The sequence below is a fragment of the Notechis scutatus genome, chromosome 2 (assembly GCF_049901735.1).
Source record: "Notechis scutatus isolate UNSWTSFEM ecotype Mainland chromosome 2, rNotScu1.2, whole genome shotgun sequence".
Taxonomy (NCBI): Eukaryota; Metazoa; Chordata; class Lepidosauria; order Squamata; family Elapidae; genus Notechis; species Notechis scutatus.
The window spans coordinates 3,702,572-3,725,812 of record NC_142010.1 but is presented as its reverse complement, the minus strand read 5'-3'; the positions used below and the strand labels follow the sequence as shown (position 1 = coordinate 3,725,812).

At 44.6% G+C, this 23,241-nt stretch overlaps 1 protein-coding gene across 1 annotated transcript in view; it reads right to left on the bottom strand.

Annotated features, from left to right (window-relative positions):
* The window catches only part of SLC44A4 (solute carrier family 44 member 4), a 92,818-nt gene extending 79,591 nt beyond the window's left edge, over positions 1 to 13,227 (bottom strand). Inside the window, exon 1 of the mRNA XM_087952976.1 lies at positions 13,041 to 13,227. Coding sequence (XP_087809102.1) covers positions 13,041 to 13,086 — 46 coding nt within the window. The 5' untranslated portion in view covers positions 13,087 to 13,227. The remainder of the gene's footprint in view (positions 1 to 13,040) is intronic.
* Between the last annotated feature and the right edge of the window lie 10,014 nt (positions 13,228 to 23,241).

The window sequence follows — 23,241 nt, the reverse complement described above, 5'->3', positions numbered from 1 at the left end:
TTTGGTCCGTCGGCCACCCCCGTTCAACCCAGCGGAGTATGTGTCGCAGAACTGGGTCGCGTTTGTTTCAAAAGCAATGTCTCTAGCCGTCAAGGGTGGTGCCTGTAGAGCTTCAATCTGGAGCGTTGAGATGGTTGGGGCTGGATCCACAACAGAGTCTGGAAGCGGTGTTCTGCTCAATGCATCAGCGTGGAGAATCGATTTCCCTGGGCGGTGTTGCAAGGTGTAGTTGTAGGCCAAGAATTCGGACCATCGGGTCATTCTGGGGGACAATATATACGGGGTTGGTTTATTACCCGCAATGATCCCCAGTAGCAGTTTATGATCAGTGATTATTGTAAAATGCACGCCATAAACATATTCATGAAATCTTTTAACTGCAGCAACAATAGCTAAAGCTTCTTTGTCCAGCTGACTATAATTTCGTTCAGCTTTAGCTAAGGTTTGTGAAAAAAACGCGATGGGGGCTTCCGCTCCGTTTGGTAACACGTGGGCCAGGATTGCCCCAACCCCAAAAAGCGACGCGTCACACGTGATAGTGAGCGGCAGAGTCTTGTACTGCATAAGTACTGAATCCGAAGTTAGCAATTTCTTTACTTGTTGGAAAGCATGTTGTTCCCGTTGCCCCCAAACCCACGTTGCTTTTTGTCTAATAGTCTATGCAATGGTTCAGCTACTGTTGCTTTGTGGGGTAAAAAACATTATAGAAATTGATAAGTCCAAGGAGGTCTGCCTTGTTCCTTGGAGTGGGTGCCTTTTTAATTGCTCGTAATTTGTCTTTGGTGGGATGAATTCCTTGGCTGTCCAGGAGATATCCCAAAAATTCTACTCTTTCGGTACATAACTGGCATTTATCCTTTTTTACTCTGAGGCCTGCATTCTGGAATCTTCGTAAAACCTCTCTGAGTCTTTTTCTAGAATGTCTCTGTTAGGGGCGGCAATGAGTACATCGTCGAAATATGGGACAACGCCTTTTATCCCCTGTAACAACCTTTCCATTAAACTCTGGAAGATTCCAGGGGCGACGCTTACCCGAATTGGAGCCAGTTGCATTTAAATGCGCCCCTATGTGTTACGATCGTTTGTGCCTCAGCTCTGGTTGGGTCTACCGGCAATTGTTGATACGCCTGGGCTAGATCTAGTTTGGCGAAAACTTTCCCGCCGCCCAGGGAATGGAGCAAATGTTGTACTACCGGTACTGGATAAGCACTTTGCTGTAGTGCGTGGTTTAATGTAGCCCGGTAGTCTCCATGAAATTCTTAAGGACCCATCAGGCTTGATAGGCGTCACTATTGGGGTTTCCCAACGGGCGTGGTCGGTGGGTTCCAGTACGCCCTGCGCTATTAGCTTATCGAGTTGTTCGTCGATTTTAGGCTTCAAGCGACGGCACCCACGCGGTTTAAGGCGAATGGGTGCTATCTCAGGGTTCAAGTTAAACGAGATTGGGGTCCCCTTATACTTGCCTAGTCCATTCGCGAAACGTCTTGGAATTCTTGCACGAGGTCTTCCTCCCAATCGACGCTTTCGGCCTTGTGGACTCCGGCTACAGTGATTCCGGCGGCCCGAACCATTGAAGGCCTAGAAGACTAGGCCTGTCTCGATCCACAACAGTCAGTGGTAGTGCGACGGTGCGGTCCTTGAATGAGACCTGGAATCTGCAGGGACCTGATAACGGGAATTCTGTTTCCCTGATAATCTTTGATTATAACCCTTTGAGGGTTAAGGTCTTGGCGGCGGATCGCGGGAATGAGCTGTTGGAGCGTTTTCCACGAAACCATCGAGAGGGAAGATCCGAGTCTACCTCCATCACGCAAGGTTTGTTTTCGATGGCGACCTTCACTCGGATTTTCCCGGCATCAAGGGATGTGGCGTGGCCTATGGTGATTGTTTGGTGGGTCTCTTCCCGCCCGGGTTTCTTCGCGCCTGGTGGAAGTGGTGGACGATTTGTTTCTGTAGGAGTGGTTCACTTTTTCTCAGTGTGTGCCGAAGAATCCTGAAGACTGGCTTTTGGCCTGTCGGGTTTTGGAATTCTGTTTGCTTCTGCAAACCTTTGCGATGTGACCTCGTCTCCCGCAATGGCGGCAGAGTGCGTCAAGGAATTTGCAGCCGGCTCGTGGGTGATTGGCTCCACAGCCGGCGCACGGTCGAAATGAGTGTTGTGTGGACTGGTCTCTCTCTGTTCAAGTCGGTTGACCTCTTCCTCATCGCTGTCGGACGGGGACTCTAGGTCTTCGTGGTGAGTTGATACCGGGTGTCTCTCTGAGCGAGGCGAGGTATCCGTGGCGAGTTTGCGTAGCGGTGCGTCGGTGCGGCGCATTCGGGCTGCCGACTTCTTGGTCGCCTCTGCTGCCGAGGCTTCCTTAAGGGCGTCGGTGAGGCTGATGTCTCCCTTAGCCATAATTTTACTCTGGATCGTGCCGTCTTCTAGGCCCAGAACCAGGCGATCCCGGAGAGCTTCTTCTAAATTTGCGAATCCGCAGAGGCCTCCCAGGTTTCGGAGGTCCGCGATGTAATCGGCAAGGCTTTCACCTTTCTGTTGGTCCCTCCGGTAATATTCGTGTCTTCTGATGAGGGTCGGCACCATAGGTGCGTAGTGAGCCCGTAGTAACGGCTTGAGGACGTCCCAGTCCATCTCTTTTACCTCTGCTGGCCTGGCAAGTGACTTTGCCATCTTAAACACGGTCGGCCCGCAGTGAGTTAGAAAGATAGCTCTTTTTTTCCCGCTGTTGCATTTTTTAGGTTGTTGGTCTCCAGAAACATCTGGAACCTATCCATGTATGACTCCCAGTCTTCGGTTTCTGGGTCGAATGGAGCGGGTGGTACGACACCGCTGGCCATGTTGCCGTTGATGGTGCGTGATCAACCACGTGCTCTGTAGGTTGCTCTGTAGGTTTAGTCAGCTCTTCGGTCTCCGAATCCCATCCTCGTCGCCAGTGTTATGTTTGGAGAACAAGGAGACCAGACATCTGACCAGTGACTTCAACTCTTTAATAATAACAGGAATCAGAATGGAACAGAGCAAAGCTATGGGCAGCAGTAACCCTTTTATAGGGTTAGCTGCTACCTTATTAACCAATGAGCTTGCAACAGGTTCAAACTACTAACCAATAAGAAGTATTCCCAAAGTGGCCAATCAGGGTCTAGTTCTGGCCCAATCCCAAGTTGTTGTACAAGGACCAATCAAGTCTGCAGGTTTTCAACCCCTGATTTGCATTTAGAATATCAACTTTTATTGATTCACAACACATCTCATGCCTCTTGCCCTCAGGAAATTAAAGAAAGTTCTCACCCACCCTCGTTCAGGAGAAAATGCTCCTTGAAAATCTCAGAATGGAAGGCTTGAACCTGTTTGTGTAAAACTCTGTCCCTGAGATTTGATTTCTCTCTATTTCACACCTTCTGAGGCATGTTCAGCAAGTAGCCCCAAGGCTATGAATCATATGATATCCAAAGTATAAAATATTAATTTGAGAGCTTCCAAAATAATGTCAGGGCCCAACCTAGGTGGCACAATCATGCAAAAGGCTCAGGACTAATATTTCTTTCTTTCTAAGATTGGGGAAAGGAAATTGAGTGGATTCATTTTTAAAATAATAATGTATAACCCAAAAGTAAATTAATTGTATTTTAAAGTCCTTCCTTCCTTCCTTCCTTCCTTCCTTCCTTCCTTCCTTCCTTACTTCCACTTCCACTTACTCCCTCACTCCCTGTTCCTTCCTTCTTTCCTCCCTGTTTCTTTCTCCCTTCCTCCTTCCATTCTTCCCTCCCTGTTCCTTTCTTCTTTCCTCCCTCCCTCATTGTTTCTCCCTCCTTCACTCACTCACTCACTCATTTCTTCTTCCTTTTTTTCCTCCCTCCCTCATTGTTCCTCCCTCCTTCACTCACTCACTCACTCACTCCTTGTCCCTTCCATCTTTCCTCCCTCCCTCATTGTTTCTCCCTCCTTCACTCACTCACTCACTCATTTCTTCTTCCTTCCTTTTTTCCTCCCTCCTCATTGTTCCTCCCTCCTTCACTCACTCACTCACTCACTCACTCACTCCTTGTCCCTTCCATCTTTCCTCCCTCCCTCATTGTTTCTCCCTCCTTCACTCACTCACTCACTCATTTCTTCTTCCTTCCTTTTTCCTCCCTCCCTCATTGTTCCTCCCTCCTTCACTCACTCACTCACTCACTCACTCCTTGTCCCTTCCATCTTTCCTCCCTCCCTCATTGTTTCTCCCTCCTTCACTCACTCACTCACTCACTCACTTCTTGTTCCTTCCTTTTTCATCCCTCCCTCATTGTTCCTTCCTTCCTTCCTTCCTTCCTTCCAGCTTCTTCCTCCCTGTTTCTTCCTCCCTTCCTCCTTCCGTTCCTCCCTCCCTCATTGTTCCTCCCTCCCTCCCTCCTTCCTTCCTTCCTTCCTCTTACTGCCTGATTCATCTTATTGGGGAATCCCATTCCTTTCAGAAGGGGCACCCAACAGTCACCGAGAAAGGAGCAAGACAGCTTAGGAATGTCTGCCAAGAAGATTTTTAAAAAGTTCCAGTTGGTGCACAGAATGGTGCGACAGAAACCATCCTCCTCCCTCCCGCTTTATCAATCATGTGCAATGGCCAATAAAAGGGAATGGGGCTTCGATCATACCATCATCCTGACTTCGACATCTACCCCTTCTCCCCCCCCCCCCCCATGACTGATATGACTGATCTAACGTGGCCTGTATAAAAAACCCCGTAGCCAATCTTGTTTTTCTGGGAAACAATTAATGTGAGATTAGACTTTGTTTTCTTCCCCACATGATTGCAGGTCTAATTTTAGAGCAACCAGGAAAGGTATCAAAGAATAAAACGAAGAAAAACATGCGGAAATCTTATTTAAGACACTGACAGAACATTATAAAAGTAAATTATTACACCAATTTGATTGCTGACATTTCTGGTATGGTGCTCCTCAGTACCTCAAGAACAGCTTCTCCTTCCTGATGACGCTCATTTTTTACAAGCTTGGAATGTTAGACTTCCTCATTTCTCATAGCCAAACTATTTTTTATAGCAAAAGACATTCCAAAAAGGGATTTTTCATCACTAATTCCTAGTACAATCGGAGCGTCAACAAGATCAGATCTTGGAGGTGTCTGCCAAACACCTGACAGATATTTTTCTAGGTCCTTCCATAACTTAAGTCAATTTACCTAAGGGACTCTATAACAGAAGAATTTACGGTATCTAAGATTAGTGAAGTGTTCAGAAATCTTAGTTACCTCAATGAGGAAGTATTGTTGTTGCGTATGAAACCTAGTAACCACACAGCCAGTTTTTGAAATCCTGAGGGAAGGAATTTTGAGTAGATCTCTCTTTTAGCAGAAGGAGCTATAACCCTAGATTAATTTTAGAAGGAATCAGAGAATCAACTACCAGTAATCCTCAATTTACAACAGTTCATTTAGTGAAGTTACAACGGCACTGAAAAAAGCAACAGGACCATTTTTCACACTAATGACCTTTGCAGCATCCTCATAATCACGTGATCAAAATTCAGGCGCTCGGCAATTGATTCATACTTACGGTGGTTGCCATGTCCCAGGGTCATGGGATCACCTTTTGCGACCTTCTGATAAGTGAAGCCAGGTTCACTTAACAACCACGTTACTAACTGATAACAACTGTGGCTAGACAGTTCGTAAAATGGGGCAAGACTTACTTCACAAATGTATCGCTTAGCAATGGAAATTTTTGGCTCAGTTGGGATTGTAAATCAGGGACTACTTGTAACTGAGATAAAAGATAAGCGTCTGATAGAAGTGCAAACAAAAGATCCCCAAAATATAGCAGTAGCACTTAGACTTATATACAGCTTCACAGTTGCCCCTTTCCAAGCGGTTTGCAGAGTCAGCCTACTGCCCCATATAATCTGGGTCCTCATTTTACATTCTACTATTACTATTAATCTTCTCATCACCCATCCCCTCCCACTTGTGACTGTAACTTTGTCACTTGTATCCTTTTTATTGACTGTTTCCTCGTATGATTTGATTGCTTATAACCCTATAACTATTATTAAGTGTTGTACCTGGCGAATGTATCTTTCTTTTATGTACACTGAGAGCATTTGCACCAAAGACAAATTCCTGTGTGTCCAATCACACTGGCCAATAAAGAATTTTAATTCTAATTCTATTGACCTCAGAAGGATGGAAGACTGTGTCCACCTTGAGCCACTCAGAATTGAACTCTTGGCAGTGAGCAGAGAGTTAGCCTGCAACACTGCATTTTAACCACTGTGCCACCATAGTTGTATATAAATAAAGTCGATATCAATGAAAGTTCAACTTTCACTCTACAATTAAAAATGTACATTCCATTTTCCAAGGCATTTATAAATACTACTAATACCCAAACCCATAAGTGATGATTTCATGTTTTCCTGTTTTGCACAGAAAGTCCAAAAGGGCCAACTGATATTAAATCCAAATGAAATTAAATTTCATGAATGAAGGTGAATATACATGTCCTGGGATAACATGAAAGGATCCAATCTGGGTTGGTCACCGGGATCAGAAGTTTTGCCTTCCAATCACACATTCAATTTTGCAGCAACTCAGATTGTTGGGGGAGCAGGCACAAAAACAGCCAGTGAAGGGATTGAAGCCTGGGAAACAGACTCCTTGTCAGTCAACCTGCTGATTTACCACCAGCCTATCAAGTAGCTAAAAGGCGAAGGCCGGGCAGCACAAACAAATGACAGGTAATGACTTAAAAGCCAGTCATCAACACACTCCAATCAACATCTAAAAAGCCACTTACAACAGGCACTATAAATACCACACACAAAACAGCACACACTGCAAGAAAGAAATTCCTTGAAGATAAGACTTCAACACGAATCTGAAAGTTTTGGAAGACAAAACCTCTGGTACTAGTGACCGACCCAGATCAGATCCTGGGAAATTAAATGTAGTCAACATCTATTCTCTAATCAGAGCCACAAGCCACAGAAGCCAAGCAACTCTATCAACTTTATCAACCATTCCTCCCTGTGGAATCCTACGAACATCAGGCATATCAAAATCCTGCTGCTGTTGTCACATATAAGAACAAAACACCATGCAATTTTTCCAAGACTTTTGTCCATTAGCCCAACAAAAATCTCTCTGGTTTGAATTGTATAATGACCTTTTGAATTAATATATGTATTTCAGTCCAATGATTTTTAGCTTGTTTACCAAATATGATAAATACTGAACTTATTTTTCATTTTCCTTATTAGCTTTTTTATTTTTTTACTTTTAAAGACTTTATCAAGTTATATATAGATATATAATATAGATTATATATATATTATATATATATATATATATAACAAAGCTGAATACCATACATGTAAGTACCCGTGAAAACTTAAGAAAATAAATATATAGATTTTTTTATTTTCCCACGTCATTATAGTTGTGCTTTTAAAGTTGTAGCAACCTTTCGGCAGAATTTCATCTGCCATCATCAGGCTTCTGTATTGTGTTCATCTGTGAGTCAGACTTTCACAGCCGTTTCTGTTTTAAAAATTCTGCCGAAACGTTGCTACAACTTTAAAAGCACAACAATAATGACGTGGGAAAATACCCAAACAAAGCTGAATACCATATATATAACCCGAATAACCAAAGATCCATGTGTGTGTGTGTGTGTGTGTGTGTGTGTGCCTGAAAAGTGAAGCAGGGCAAAAAAATTAAGAGGATGACTGCAACTGCACAGTTCAAGCTCTGCTCCTCTTTAACATACATGATGTGTATAAAATGGATGTAGCTTTGATCACATAATCACAGACATTTATTCACACACATTAATTATTTTTTTACCTCCCCCATGTACATCCAGTTTGATATGTCTGGCATAATATCCGATAATAAACTAAGATGCATGAAGCAATTTTAGTTTTTGGTCAGTGGGTTGGGTGAACCCAGATAATCGTGTTTGGGAACAAACCATGAATGATCCTCATTTGATAATCTAGAACAATGTTTATCAAACCTCAGCTACTTTCAGATGTGAGTTGAAGTCTACACGTCTTAAAGTTAGACTTTTAGACTTTACAACGACTTTATTGTCACTTTAAATGTTACTGAGGATGTGAAACATTAGGTGAACCCATCTCCATGATTAACATTGACACTGTGCCTCATAAGATAACCTTTATTGTCGTTTTTTTTAAAATTGTGAATGCACTGACACACATTGAAAATGAAACTCTGTTGCCTGCTCTCAAAAGGAAGTATATATCTTACCCACACACATTGGTAACACACGTATGGATTGACATTAAAAGGGGCCTTTCTTTCTGATATGTTTTCAGGAGAGTCAACCCATCAAACAGTTTAGCACTTAAGGTTTCATTCTGACTGGCAGAAAGGATCAAAAGGCAGGTTGAAGACTCTTTCATGCTGAGGGCACCAGATATTGAATTCAAAATCCTTTTGCAAACCAACATTATGTTCTGCTATGCAGAGCCACTTTGGTCTAGTGGTTAAGTTGCTGGTTTCGGAAGTCGAGAAACTGTGAGTTCAAAGTCCCATCTTAGGCATGGGAAATAACTGAATAGTTTTGGGGGGCGGAAATTCTCTCAGCCCATTTCATCTCACTGGGTGGTTTGTTGTGGGGAAAAGAAGAGGAGGAAGTAGTATTAGGTAAGTTTGTTAGTTGAGTCACGGCAAGTGGACCTCATTTTCTTTTTAGTTTGAAATGTTTTGCTGCTTGTCCCAGGATCTTCTTCCATCAAGCTGGTTAGGGGGATCAGTTGCCATTACTCAACTTCTAGACAATTCTACCTGGATGAGTGAGAATCTTCATCAACTAGTATTAGGTATGTTTGCCACATTTAATAATTTATATCTATATATCTATCTCTATCTATCTCTATCTCTCTACCTACCTATCTATATATCTGTGAAATACCACTCACGCACAATCACAAAATCTCCAGAACCATAAAGCCTACAAACTTGACATTTGGCACGAATGTTCTTCTTGGCTTCAATAAGAAAAGATTTTTCAAAATGACCATCAGAACATTAGTCTTTCCTATATTATTATTAACACGCTCTGATGCTAAAGAGTTCTACCCCCCCCCCCACCTGAAAAGAAATCTGTTCCAAATGCAAAACACAAGCACAGGAGAGGAGTTTCAGTTTTAGTTTCACATCAGCAACCAGCTTCAGTACAGAACAGTTGAGCTAAGCAACGCCCAGGCTCCTTGCTGTCTCCTTCTTGCTCACCCAGCAAATACTGTTTCAGTTTCCAAACAGCCCTCAACTCTCTCACACACTGACAGGACGCTAGCCAGATGAATACCGATGGATGCTGGTAGGCAGAGGCAGAATCCCCAGCCCTTTATTTTCCTCCCCAAAAGCTAAGACCTATTTTAATTAGCTGGATACCTGTATCCAGCTAGTAAAATAATAAAGGTGGAATAAAGATCAAATAAATAAACACGATAACATTTGCCTTCCCACTTCAAAATGCAGAGAGTCCATTTGATGTAGTGGTTAAGGCACAGGCTAGGAACCATAGGAGATTGTGACTTCTAGTCTTGCCTTGGGCTCAAAGCCAGTTGGGTGACCTTGGGCCGGTCCTTCTCTGTCAGCCCTAGGAAGCAGGCAAGGGCAAAGCACTTCCAAAACCTGGCCAAGGTATTTCCAGGAAGTTGTCAGGACTCTGACCAAAGGCACACAAGTCCATTTCCAAAATGTTGCCAAGCAACCTGCAGAGATCCATCCACTCAGGAAGTTGCCAGTGACACTGGCTCAAAGGCCCACACGCATATCACTTCCAAAATCTTGCAGGGAAAAAAAAAAATCTGCAGAGACAGTCCTGGAAGTTGCCAGCCAGGAGTCAACACTAGTCAAAGTCACACACATATACACCATCCCACATCCAAAATCTTGCCAGAAAATGGGCAGGGACTAATCTAGGCATTTGCCAAGAATCCACATTGATTTCTGTGGCATACACTTATCCACACCCATACCGATACACACCACTTCCAAAATTGTGCCCTTCCACACCCCCCACACATGTCTAAATGCAAGGACAGGTAGTCCTCGAGTTACAACCACAAAACTTCTGCTGTTAAGTGAGACATTTGTTAAGGGAGTTTTGTCCCATTTTACAACCTTTCTTGCCTCAGTTGTTAAATGAATCACTGCAGATGTTACCTTAGTAACCTGGCTGTTAAGTGAATCTGGCTTCCCCATTGACTTTGCTTGTGAGGTCATCGCAAAAGCAGATCCCATGAACTTGGGGCACAGCAACGGTCGTAAATATGAACCAGTTACCAAGCATCCGAATTTTGATCACGTGACCGTGGGGATGTTGCAATGGTCGTTAAGTGTGAAAAACGGTCATAAGTCACTTCTTTCAGCACCATTGTAACTCCTAACATAAATATTAGGAGCCTCTGTGGCGCAGTGGTTAGAGTGCAGTACTGCAAGCTACTTCTGCAGCCAGCTGCCTACAATTTGGCAGTTCAAATCCCACCAGGCTCAAGGTTGGCTCAGCCTTCCATCCTTCCGAGGTGGGTAAAATGAGGACCCAGATTGTTGGGGGGCAATAGGCTGACTCTGTAAAACACTCAGAGAGGGCTGTAAAGCAGTATATAAGTCTAAGTGCTATTGCTATTGAAGGTCGCTAAATGAACTTTTGTAAATCAAGGGCTACTTATACCAGGGGTCTGCAACCTGTGGCTCTGGAGCCACATGTGGCTCTTTTGAGCCTCTGTTGTGGCTCCTTCTCGGCTGATCCCACCACTGGCTGTCCCCTCCCCGTCTGGCCTGAGAAGGTAAGGGTGATGGCATGGGATGGAGACTTACTCCATATTCCAGAGCAGGAGGTGACTGGGTAGGTGGGAATATGTGACGTGGAGTTGGCTATGCCCACCCAGTCACACTGGTTGTTCAATTTTTGGCTCCTGGTGTTTTCCTTTCAGTGGGAAACTGGTCCCAATCAGAGGTGGTATTCATCCGGTTCTGACCAGCTCTGGAGAACCGGTAGAGGAAATTTTGAGTAGTTCGGAGAACCGGCAAATCCCACCTCTGACTGGCCCCATCTCCATCTCTTCTCTGCCTCCCTAGTCCCAGTTGATTGGCTGGGTCTTCTTTTGTTGCCCTGCATAGGAAAACGGAGCTGGAAAGCAGGTTAGTGGGTGAGGAGGGAATGGAGATTTTACAGTATCCTTCCCCTGCCACGCCCACCAAGCTATGCCCCACAGAACAGGTAGTAAAAAAAAAAATTGAATCCCACCACTGGTCCAAATGGTTCTTTGAGTGTTTAAGGTTGCAGACCCCTGGGTTATACTGTAGTAGATTAAGAAACTTCTTAAAATTAAAATTAGTAGGCTGTCTAAAACCTGGAGAACAACAGCCAGAACACACCTGCTTTAAGTGAAGTTAAAATACATGTAGCCTTTACAATTGTTCATTTAGTGGCCGTTCAAAGTTCCAATGACACTGAAAAAACTGATTTATGACCATTTTTCACAGGGACGACCTTTGCAGCATCCCCCATGGTCACGAGGTCAATATTCAGGCGCTCGGCAAACTGTTTCATACTTATGACCATCGCTGCATCCCCAGGGTCGCCGCGACCTTCTGAGAAGCGAAGTCAACGGAGAAGCCGGATTCCCCTTAACAATGGGGTTACTAACTTATCAACTGCGGTGATTCACTTCGCAACGTTGGTGAGAAAGGTCGTAAAACGGGGCAAAACTCGCTCAAGCAGCGTCTCACTCAGCCATAGAAACCTGGGGCTCATTTGTGGTTGTTAAATCGAGCGCCACCATGTAACAAAGATATCAGCTGAGACCGAGTTTGCATTTATAGTTTCTTCCTCTTTCCTGGATGAATTCCAAAGTTTCTTTTGCCAGCAGAGCCAGGAATGTGTCCACCCAAAAGCGTGAAGAGATCCACCAAAAGTTGTCAGCGATCAGCTCTCCATTTTCCCTCAACAGCTCCAACTTCAAACTTTCTTTCTTTTTCTTTCTTCCTTCCTTCCTTTCTTTCTTTTCTTCCTTCCTTTCTCTTTCTTTCCTTCCTTCTTTTCTCTTTCCTCTCTCTCTTCTTTCTCTCTTTTTCTCTTTCTTTCTCTTTCTCACTTTCTTTCTCGCTCTCTTTCTCACTCTTTTTCTTTCTCACTCTCTCTCTTTCTCTCTCATTCTCTTTCTCTTTCATTCTCTCTTTCTCGCTTTTTCACTCTTTTTCTCTTTCCCTCTTTCTCTCTCTCTTTCTCTCCTTCCTTTCTTTCTCTTTCTTCTCTCTCTCTTTCTTTCTCCCTTTTTCTATCTCTTTCTTTCTCTTTCTCTCTCACTTTCTTTCTCGCTCTCTCTCACTCTTTTTTCCTCACTCTCTTTCTTTTTCATTCTTTCTTTCTCGCTCTCTTTTTCACTCTCTTTTCTTTCCCCCTCTCTCTTTCTCTCCTTCCTTCCTTTCTTTCTCTTTCTTCTCTCTTTCTCTCTCTTTCTTTCTCTTTCTCACTTCTTTCTCGCTCTCTTTCTCACTCTTTTTTTCTCACTCTCTCTCTTTGTCTCTTTCATTCTCTTTCTCGCTCTCTTTTTCACTCTCTTTCTCCCCCTCTCTCTTTCTCTCCTTCCTTCCTTTCTTTCTCTTTCTTCTCTCTTTCTCTTTCTCTTTTTCTATCTCTCTTTCTCTTTCTCTCTCACTTTCTTTCTCGCTCTCTTTCTCACTCTTTTCCCCACTGTCTCTGTCTCTTTCATTCTCTCTTTCTCGCTCTCTTTTTCACTCTCTTTTTCTCCCCCCCCTCTCTCCTTCTATCTCTGTCCACCCCCCCGCCCCATATCTTTCCCACATCCTCCTAGTTCCAAAGCTCCCCTTTGCTCTCTCCCTTTGCTCGCCCTTCTCACACGCCGCACCACGGGTCTTAAAAAGTCTAGGAAAGAAAGGCAGCGGGGAGGGGGGGCGGAGGAGGTAAAAGGCGGGATCAGCGCCAACCACTAGACTTTCCAGCCTCAGCCCACTTTTTTTTTTATTTCCTTCCTTCCCCACCGGGACTCACCGTACTGGTCGGAAGCCTCTTTGCCTTCTCTTTTTTTGCCCGCCATGTCGAAGCCGGAGAAAGCGGCTTCCCCCGCTGCGACCCTGAGCAGCCCCGGGAGTGATGGGGAGGCGAACGAACGGAGAAGTCTCCGAACGGGGCGATTCTGAGCTGGAACCTGTTGCCTGGCAGTGCTCCGCCCACGCTGACGTCACCGCGGCCCCGCCTCCCGCCGAGCCACACACCTGCGGGGGGCGGCTATGCTCACCTGCCGCTGGCCTCGGCCACGCCCCCTGCCGCTCAGGCCGCTTTAACCCTTTCCGCGCCGGCGCCTCGGAGCTGCTCGACAGATGAACAGAGTTGGAAGGGACCTTGTAGGTCATCTAGTCCAACCTCTTCTCCTCCCCTTGCCTCTTCCCTCCCCACCCCACCCCTTAGATTTCAGGTCAGGACGAGCCAGCTTGACTTTTCGGGGCACCGAAAAAGGAAGCACTTTTAGCTATGCCATTTGGGATGGTCACCCTTTGAATGGTGTGGGAGTAGGAATGGATGGCCGGGAATGGTGTGGGGTGGTGTGGGGTGGGATTGCAGACTACAGAACCCAGGAGGACAACTCAGGTGACCCTGAGGACACAGATCAACCTCCAAGGGCTTCAACGCCCCTCTTACACGGTGTCTTCTATTTTACTCCTACGACAACCATCTGTGACAGAGTTGGCTGAGAACTAGAGCACCCAGGTTCCTAATGTTTTCCTTTAATTGAAGTGTGAGTAGAGCAGAGCAGAGCAGAATAGAATAACAGAGTCGGAAGGGACCTTGGAGGTCTTCTAGTCCAACCCCTTGCTTAGGCAGGACACCTGCTCAGACAAATGGTCTACCTCTAAAAGGATGCAAATAGCAATAGCACTTAGATTTATTTATTTATTTATTTATTTGATTTGCCAATTGTTTACAAGATAATAAGTATAAGTGTATACATAGTTGTGAATACATGAAATGGATACATATAAGAAAAATAAAAGAAGAATAAGAGAAACAATAGGACAGGGACGATAGGCACGTTGGTGCGCTTATGCACGCCCCCTACAGACCTCTTAGGAAAGGGGTGAGGTCAATAGTAGACAGTCTAAGGTTAAAGTTTTTGGTGTTTGGGGAAGAAACTACAGAGTCGGGTAGAGTATTCCAGACATTGACCACTCTATTGCTGAAGTCGTATTTCCTGCAATCAAGTTTGGTGCGGTTAACTTTGAGTTTGTATCTATTGTGTGCTCTTGTGTTGTTATGGTTGAAGCTGAAGTATTCATTGACAGGTAGGACATTGCAATGTATGATTTTATATACCATGCTTAAATCAGACCGAAGACGGCGTAATTCAAGGTTTTCTAGTTCTAGAATTTCAAGTCTGGTGGCATAAGGTATTCTACAACGAGTAGACGAGTGGAGAACTCTTCTTGTGAAATATTTCTGGACTTTCTCAATTGTGCTAATATCAGATACGTAATGTGGGTTCCAGACTGATGAACTGTATTCGAGTATTGGTCTAGCAAATGTTTTGTATGCTCTGGTTAGTAGTGTGATATTACCAGAGAAAAAGTTACGTAGGATTAGGTTAACAACTCTTAATGCCTTTTTGGCTATGTAGTTGCAGTGGGCTCTAGCACTTAGATCATTAGAGGTGAGTATTCCAAGGTCCTTTACAGAGCTTGGGTCATCAACAAGATCTTGACTATTCAGCTTGTATTTTATTTTCTGATTTTTTTTGCCACTATGTAAGACAGAGCATTTATTTGTTGAAATTTGAAGTTGCCATTTGTTTGACCATTCTGATACATAGTCAAGATCTTTTTGTAGGGTAGCAGTATTGTCTGTGGTATTGAACAGCTTTACATCATCAGCGAAAAGAACGCAATTGCTCTTAATATGATCACAGAGGTCATTTATGTAGAGTATGAAGAGAGTTGGTCCTAGAACACTGCCTTGGGGGACACCACTATTGACAGGTACAGAATTTGATAGGACGCTCCCAATTTTGACCATTTGTTGTCTGTTTGCCAGGAATGCTTCTATCCAGTTATTCAGTTGTCCAGAGATACCATAGGATTTTAGTTTTAGGAGTAGTTTGTTGTGTACCACTGAATCAAAGGCTTTACAGAAGTCTATGTAGATTGCGTCTATTGCTTTGCCCTGGTTGAGTTTTGTCGTCCATATGTTTTTGCAGTGTAAGAGTTGCAGATTACAGGATAGTTTTTTTCTGAAACCAAATTGTTTATTGGAGAGTAGGTTGTTTGTCTCTAAGTGGAGGATGATGGATTTGTTAATAATTGATTCCATGACTTTACAGGTGACGCAGCATAAGGAGATTGGTCTGTAATTTTCAACTAGGCTTGGGTCTCCCTTTTTGAAGATGGGGATGACTGTGGCTTGTGACCATAGGTTAGGCAAGGAGCTGGTCCTGAAAGATTTTTCAAAGATTATGCTTAGAGGTTTGGCTATGGCAGTGGATAGCTTTTTTAAGAAGTAGGCACATATTCCATCCGGTCCAATAGATAGAGAGGTTTTAGATTGCGTAGTGCTTTTTCAACATTGTCTTCTGTAAAATCGATATGTATTAGATCATTGTTGTTATCTGTGGTACGGCTAGGAAATACTGGGCATGATCCATTGCTGTTTACAAATACTGAGCCGAAGAATGTGTTAAAGATGTTGGCTTTAATGGTGTCGTCGTTGCAGTCTTTACCATCAGGTCCTATCAAGGGTGGGATAGACCTTGAGTCTTTTAGTTTGTTGTTTACAAAATTGTAAAAAGCACGGGTGGAATTGGTGCTTAGAAGGTTTTCCTCTTGTTTAATGTGATAATTGATGCATTCGGTCTTTATCTGGTGGCATAAATTTTTGTATCGGCTTTTGAAATTGGCAACGTGACTTATATACCACTTTTAAGTGCTTTACAGTCCTCTCTAAGTGGTTTACAGAATAGAATAGAATAGAATAGAATGGAATGGAATGGAATGGAATGGACGGGAAGGGAAGGGAAGGGAAGGGAAGGGAAGGGAAGGGAAGGGAAGAGAAGAGAAGAGAAGAGAAGAGAAGAGAAGAGAAGAGAAGAGAATACTTTATTGGCCAAGTGTGATTGGACACACAAGGAATTTGTCTTCGTGTAAATACTCTCAGTATACATAAAAGAAGAGATACATTCATCAGGAGTCGAGAATCATAAGATACGACACTTAATGATAGTCATAAGGTACAATAAGCAAGAGTCAGCCTATTGCCCCCAACAGTCCGGGTCCTCATTTTACTCACCTTAGAAGGTGAGTCAAGCTTGAGCCTCGTGAGATTCGATCTGCCAAATTGCGGTAGGAGTAGCGTGCAGTACTGCACTCTAACCACTGCGCCACTGACATTCATTCACCAGCTAACTACAAGAATATAAATCTTTCCACTCCCCACTATCCTGTCAGAGCTGAAGAAGCTTCTTGGATGAGAAGCGAAACGTCTTCAAAAGAAAAAAAACAAGAAAGTCCAGTTGCCTCCTGAAAATAAAATCACCTTTGGAACAACCATGACCCGGATGACTAAGAATCTCTACAGACTTTTAACTTGGGTGTAAATGTTTATGGAGATTCTCAGTCATCCGGGTCATGGTTGTCTCAAATGTGATTTTTTTTTCAGGAGGCAACTGGACTTTCTTGTTTTTTCTTTGAAGATGTTTCGCTTCTTATCCAAGAAGCTTCTTCAGCTCTGTTGAAGCTGAAGAAGCTTCTCTGCATGAGAAGCGAAACGTCTTCAAACAAAAACCAAAAAGTCCAAGTTGCCTCTTGAAAATAAAATCACCTTTGGGACAACCTGTTGGATCAGTCCCCTGAAAAGATGGAGAGGCAGGCCCTTGGATGATGGGTTTACTGTTGCACCAGAGCTGGTGTTTTCAATTGCAATTTGGTTGACTGGAATAAATCGTCGATAGCCGGGCTAGGTTCCAAATATATAAATATAAGTAATGCCTCTGCCAGTGGAAATGGATCTTGTGATGGCAGTGTGTGGCCCTCCTGGGCTCTGTTTTCTTCCACAATGGCCTCCTGTAGCCCTCTGACAGTGAAAATGGAGCACACACACACACACACCCCGAGCTCTGTTTTCATGGGCAAAGGGCTGAGGAGGTCATTGCAGCTGAAAATGGACTCGATGAGTGACGTCGAGCTGGTCATGCCCCACGCCTCCCTGAGGTCAAACACAACCTTGATGCAGCCCTCAATAAAATCAAGTTTTGACACCTCAGCTTTAGGTGAATTTAGGTGAATTAGGTGCCTTAATTCAGAGCAGGGGTGAGAGTTCACTGCCCAGTTGATGGGTGGGCATGGCCATGGTTGGCGTGGCCTACCAGAACGTCCGAGAGGGCCATCTTTCACCTTCCTAAGGATCCAGAGGCTTCCCTCGGGCCTCTGGGAGGGTGAAACCAGGCCTTCCCCGGGCTCTGGAGACCCACCAGAAGCCAGAAACAGGCCTGTTTTGCGACTTCTGGTACTTCCGGGAGGGGTGTTTTTCGCCTTCCCAAGGATCCGGAGGCTTCTCTCGGGCCTCTGGGTGGTGAAAGCAGCCTCCCTCAAGCTCTGGAGGACCACCGGAAGCCAGAAACAGGCCTGTTTTGCGACTTCTGGTACTTCCGGGAGGGGTGTTTTTCGCCTTCCCAAGGATCCGGAGGCTTCCTCGGGCCTCTGGGTGGGTGAAAGCAGCCTCCCTCAAGCTCTGGAGGCCCACCGGAAGCCAGAAACAGGCCTGTTTTGCGACTTCTGGTACTTCCGGGAGGGGTGTTTTTCGCCTTCCCAAGGATCCGGAGGCTTCCTCGGGCCTCTGGGTGGGTGAAAGCAGCCTCCCTCAAGCTCTGGAGGCCCACCGGAAGCCAGAAACAGGCCTGTTTTGCGACTTCTGGTACTTCCGGGAGGGGTGTTTTTCGCCTTCCCAAGGATCCGGAGGCTTCCCTCGGGCCTCTGGGTGGGTGAAAGCAGCCTCCCTCAAGCTCTGGAGGCCCACCGGAAGCCAGAAACAGGCCTATTTCCGGACTTCCGGAAGGCCCATTTTTTTCCCCGCTCTCAGACCATCCGCACGGACCCTGCATTTACCTGCATGGAAAATTGGCAGTGTGGAGACTCCTGGGAGGGATGGGGTGGGCGGGGACAGCCAGTCAGTTCAAATATTGGTTCAGTGAACCAGATGCAAATTTAACATCCGGTTTGCCCGAACCGGTCTGAACCAGTAGAATCCCACCCGATTCAGAGGCATTGCCAGAAAGAAAACAGAATGAAATTTCCTCCTTAAATTTTTGCATAGAAGGAAGGAATTTGATGATTGGGCACTCTGTCAGTGAAGAACGTTGGTACACTTAGTAAAACCTTGCCCTTCCGGTCCACATAAAAATATACAGAGATCGGAGGATCTATCCCGGAGTTTTCAACCTGCTGTGAATCTCATCTTGTTCTGAAAAACAGTTGCAAGCATATCCGGGCTGTATATTAACCATATCCTCAATCTCACCCAAATCCTGTGATGTAACCTTGCTAGAAAATGTTGCAACTGGGATTTGTTGGAGGGGGGCGGGAACAATATTGTAAAGCAGGCATCGGAAACAAGCCCCAGACTGTTAGTAAGAAAACGACATACTCTTGCCTTATAGAGTTGGGCAACGTTAGGAATCGACATCTTTATTTATTTATTTATTTGATCTGTCAATCGCTTACAAGATACAGAATAAACATACTTTTGAATACATGAGATGGATACTTATAAGAAAAATAAAAAGAAACAATAGGACAGGGACGGTAGGCACGATTGGTGCGCCTAACCACGCCCCCTCATCTCAATTAATCTTAATCTTGAATTAATCTTAATTCATCTTAATCTTGAAGCTCAAGGAGTTTGGAGCTCAAAGTCTCAAAAAACGTTCTACTTAGTACATTAGCACAGGGGTCCCCAACCCCCAGTCCATGAACCGGCACCGGGCTGTGGCATGCCAGAAACTGGACCACGCAAAGAAGCAATCCCCTCCATCGGCGGGATGCAGGCAGCACATGAAACTGTGACCCGACTGATCTGCAGAAAAACCTCTCTCCAAGGAACTAGTCCCTGGTGCTCAAAAGGTTGGGGGCTGCTGCATTAGTATATGGATCGTCCTTGAGTTATGACCATTAGTTCAGCACCTGTTCAGTGATATACAGTGGCACTTAGCAATAGCACTTAGACTTATATACCGCTTCACAGTGCTTTATAGGCCCTCTCTAAGCAGTTTACAGAGTCAGCCTGTTGCCCCCAACTATCTGGGTCCTCATTTTACCGACCTCGGAAGGATAGAAGGCTGAGTCAACCTCGAGCCTGGTGAGATTTAAATTGCAGGCAGCCGGCAGGCAGCAGAAACAACCTGCAGTACTGCATTCTAACCACTGTGCCACCATGGCAGAATGATATAAAATTACAATTTTAATGATTGCAGTAGTGTTTATATTGTTGGTTGTACAGGTAGTCCTAGACTTACGATCACAAATTCACAACTGAACCCAAAATTTATAGTTAAGGGAGAATGTGTTAAGTGAGTTTTATCCCATTTTACGACCGTTCTTGCCACAGTTGTTAAGTGAATCACTGCAGTTGATAAGTTAGTAACCTGGTTGTTCCGTGAATCTGGCTTCCCCATTGACTTTGCTTGTCAGGAGGTCGCAAAAGGGGATCCCATGACCCTGGGACACTGCAATGGTCGTAAGTATGAGCCAGCTGCCAAACATCCCGTGGCCATCAAGATGCTGCAAAGGCCGTGGGTGTGAAAAATGGTCATAAGTAACTTTTTTCAGTGCTGTTGTAACTTTGAACGGTCACTAAATGAACTGTTGTATGTCAAGGACTTCCTGTGTTTACATTTCAATAGATTTCAAGATACTAAGAATTTTCTAATACCTTTAAAGTCACGTGCTTTACTTTTGTGCATTGAAGCAGCTCCAAAATATCTGTAATCAATCATTGGGGATTAAGAGAGCTGCTTTCCAACTGATCTAAAGTGGGGATTTGGTAGGTCAAACGTGTGTTCTGTAAGTGAACAGCCAGTTCTCTTTTCCTGATCCATTTCATCATCCCTGAAGAAGCCTTGTTTTCTTCTACTTCCACCCTCTGCTGGCAGTTCTCACTGTACAAGGAAATATACATCTACTCATTTCAAGGACACGCATCACTTCTCTATTCAGTATCGTAGTCACGTCTTCCAATTTCTCCATCCTGGTTCCAGATGCCTGTTGTGTTGCACTTCAACTCCCATCAGCCTCAGCTGCTAGCCCTATACCTTTTTATTTTCCACTTGCCTGCTTTCCTCCCCTTTTGTAGAGGAAAAATCTCTCCTCTCTTTTAAACGTACTTTAAAGGTAAAGGTTCCCCCTCGCACATATGTGCTAGTTGTTTCTGGCTCTAGGGCAGGGGTGGGCAAACTTTTTGGCTTGGGGGCCTCATTGACTTTTAAAATTTGACAGACGGGCCGGGTCAGCACAAGATACGATACATATAAAAAACTGAAAAATCTCCCATAAAATCAAGTCACTGCGCCTAATGCACCACCTGGTGTCGAAATGCCTGTCATTACAAGTCAAAATCAAATGAATGCAATCATTCAATCATTCACATCAAACCTTAATTCTGTACCAATCTTGGCGGGCGATTAAAAAGACCAACGGGCCGGATGTGGCCCGCGGGCGTAGTTTGCCCACCCCTGCTCTAGGGGGTGGTGCTCATCTCCGTTACAAAGCTGAAGAGCCAGCGCTGTCCGAAAATGTCTCCGTGGTCATGTGGCCGGCATGACTAAAAGCCAAAGGCACATGGAACGCTGTTACCTTCCCACCAAAGTGGTCCCTGTTTTTCTATTTGCATTTTTTACATGTTTTCGAACTGCTAGGTTGGCAGAAACTGGGACAAGTAACAGGAGCTCACTCCATTACGCAGCTCTAGGGATTCGAACACTGAGCCACCACATCCGTAGTTCTAAATAGTATGGGATGAGAAAGAACAGGCAATGATTTTCACTGGAAGATTGGAGTGGGACATAACATGACCAGCAATAATGGGACAATGACAACAATACTATTGTTTTCTTTAAAACAAGGAAATTAATGTGTATTTGTACACATTTGTACACATTTGGCGGTGCTAGGGATTCGAACCGCCAAATTGCCGACCTTTCTGATCGACAAGCTCAGCGTCTTAGCCGAGCCACCACACAAAATAAAAATATAGATGCTTTCAAAGTTCTGGCTGGCTCATTTTGATGCCACCTTCTACGTCAATCTCTTCCAGCAGTTCCCATACCCAAACTTCCTCCAGTTTAAACAGGTAGTTATAATCGACAAAGGCCCCCGTGGCTTGAGACCAGCTTCCTGGCAAGTTTAATGACTTTCTGAGCTGGCCATGCCTTTTGTGCTCTCTGTCCCCCTGGGAGTCAGTGAACCACAACTGCTGAATACGCGAGGTGCTGTTTTGTACGCTTCAAGGAACAAACACATAGAACAAAATGTAGAACCTTTCTTGCTGCCCAGGGGAAAAAAATGCCAAAGCTTTCCCCGCCGATCTCTGCCCTCTGAAATTAATCCAGAGAGCCTTGAAAGTTGGGCACTCAATGAGTATCTTATGATCTTTTGCACAGGTCTTAGGTTACAAAAGAGCAAGCTTTTTTTTTTTTTTTGGCAATGGGAGCCTTAACTTCCAAAACTTACTTCAAGCCAGATAAGGTAATCCTTGATTTACGACTGTTATTGAGCCTGTCCATTATGGTCATTAAGTCATGACGGTTGCAAAGTGGGTTACTATCAACTTGTAAAGCATTCCTATGCCTGTTTTAGAGTTGCCATAAATGGGAGGAGGGAATGAAGGAGCAGGCGGCAGTTTAAAACCAGAAGTACATTCCACACTTATCTCACAAAGTGTTATTGGTTAGCCAGCAGCAGGTGCGGATGGTGGAGGAGAGAGAGGACTCAGATGAGAGGCCAGGACCATCAAGGTTAGGGTTCAGATATTCTGGGGGCTGGTAGCAGTGATGAGGTTCCCGAGGAGCCTGTGCCAAGTGCGCACAGGAATGCTCATAGGAGAGAACAATTACAGCAGCATGGGCGACTCGGGAGTAAGGCTGCAAAGTAATGGTAAATTTTATCCTCAAGATGATAAAAGCCAGGTTTGAAAAAGCATTCTTTGCAGAAGGCAAAGACGCTCTGAAACTCAGCCTCATGGACATTATAGTATTTGAAAACTCTTGTAACCTATTTCTTATCTGTGGGTTTTTGGCAGCCTTGAAGAACAACTTGGCAAGGCTCTTTCTTGTCGGAGCTAATTTGTTGGAAGCAGCCTTTTATCTGTGAAGAGGATTAGTGAATGAAACCTTAAAAGGTGGGGGCTGCTGCCTTTATCTTGTGTTTGCTGTCTTGGAACCAGGTTGGGTCAGAACACAAAGAAACTATCCGGTCTTCTACCCCTGAAAATCCTTAATTGGAGAACGTGATCGATGACACTCAGCACATGCTTCATTGGAGAATCTGATTTATGATACATACGGGGGAGGGGGGAAACAGGGTCACGGGTGACTAAATACGTATGCCATACAGGCTAATGCTGGACATGTTGCTCCTAATAAATCTTCTGGATTCTTTTGAAGCTTGGCTTGAGGCTCATGATTTAATTAGGGCAATTGCCGGAATCCTGACAGTTCCCTCCGTTATGCAGATTCAAACTGCTGACCTTTCTGATTGACAAGCTCAGCATCTTAGCCAGAGTCACCACCATGTCCCCTTATAGGAACATTAGGGGATCGTATACCTGGTGCCAAGGGGTTTGGATTACCTCTGGGTCTTGTAGATTTGGAGACCTGGTTTATTTTTTGTCCGACAGTGAAATGAGATATAACTGGGCCAGTTCTTGGAAAGATATGGGAAATATAACCGAGCCAGTTCTTGGAAAGAACTGGAAAGATATAGGAAGAAGAATGCAGGTTGCAGGCACTTCCTTGACTGAGGAACGGAGAACAAAGCGATGAAATCATATTCAAGCTGCTGCCGTTGCTTTTCATCGTATCAAAATCCACCTGGTTGCCAACTTTTATTGGTTTTACGGTGCGGATAAAATTACATTATAAAACCCCCAAGTTATGAAACCCATACAAAAAGAGACGGAGATAAGGCTGGCCCTCAAAACCGAGTCAAACCTCTCTTGC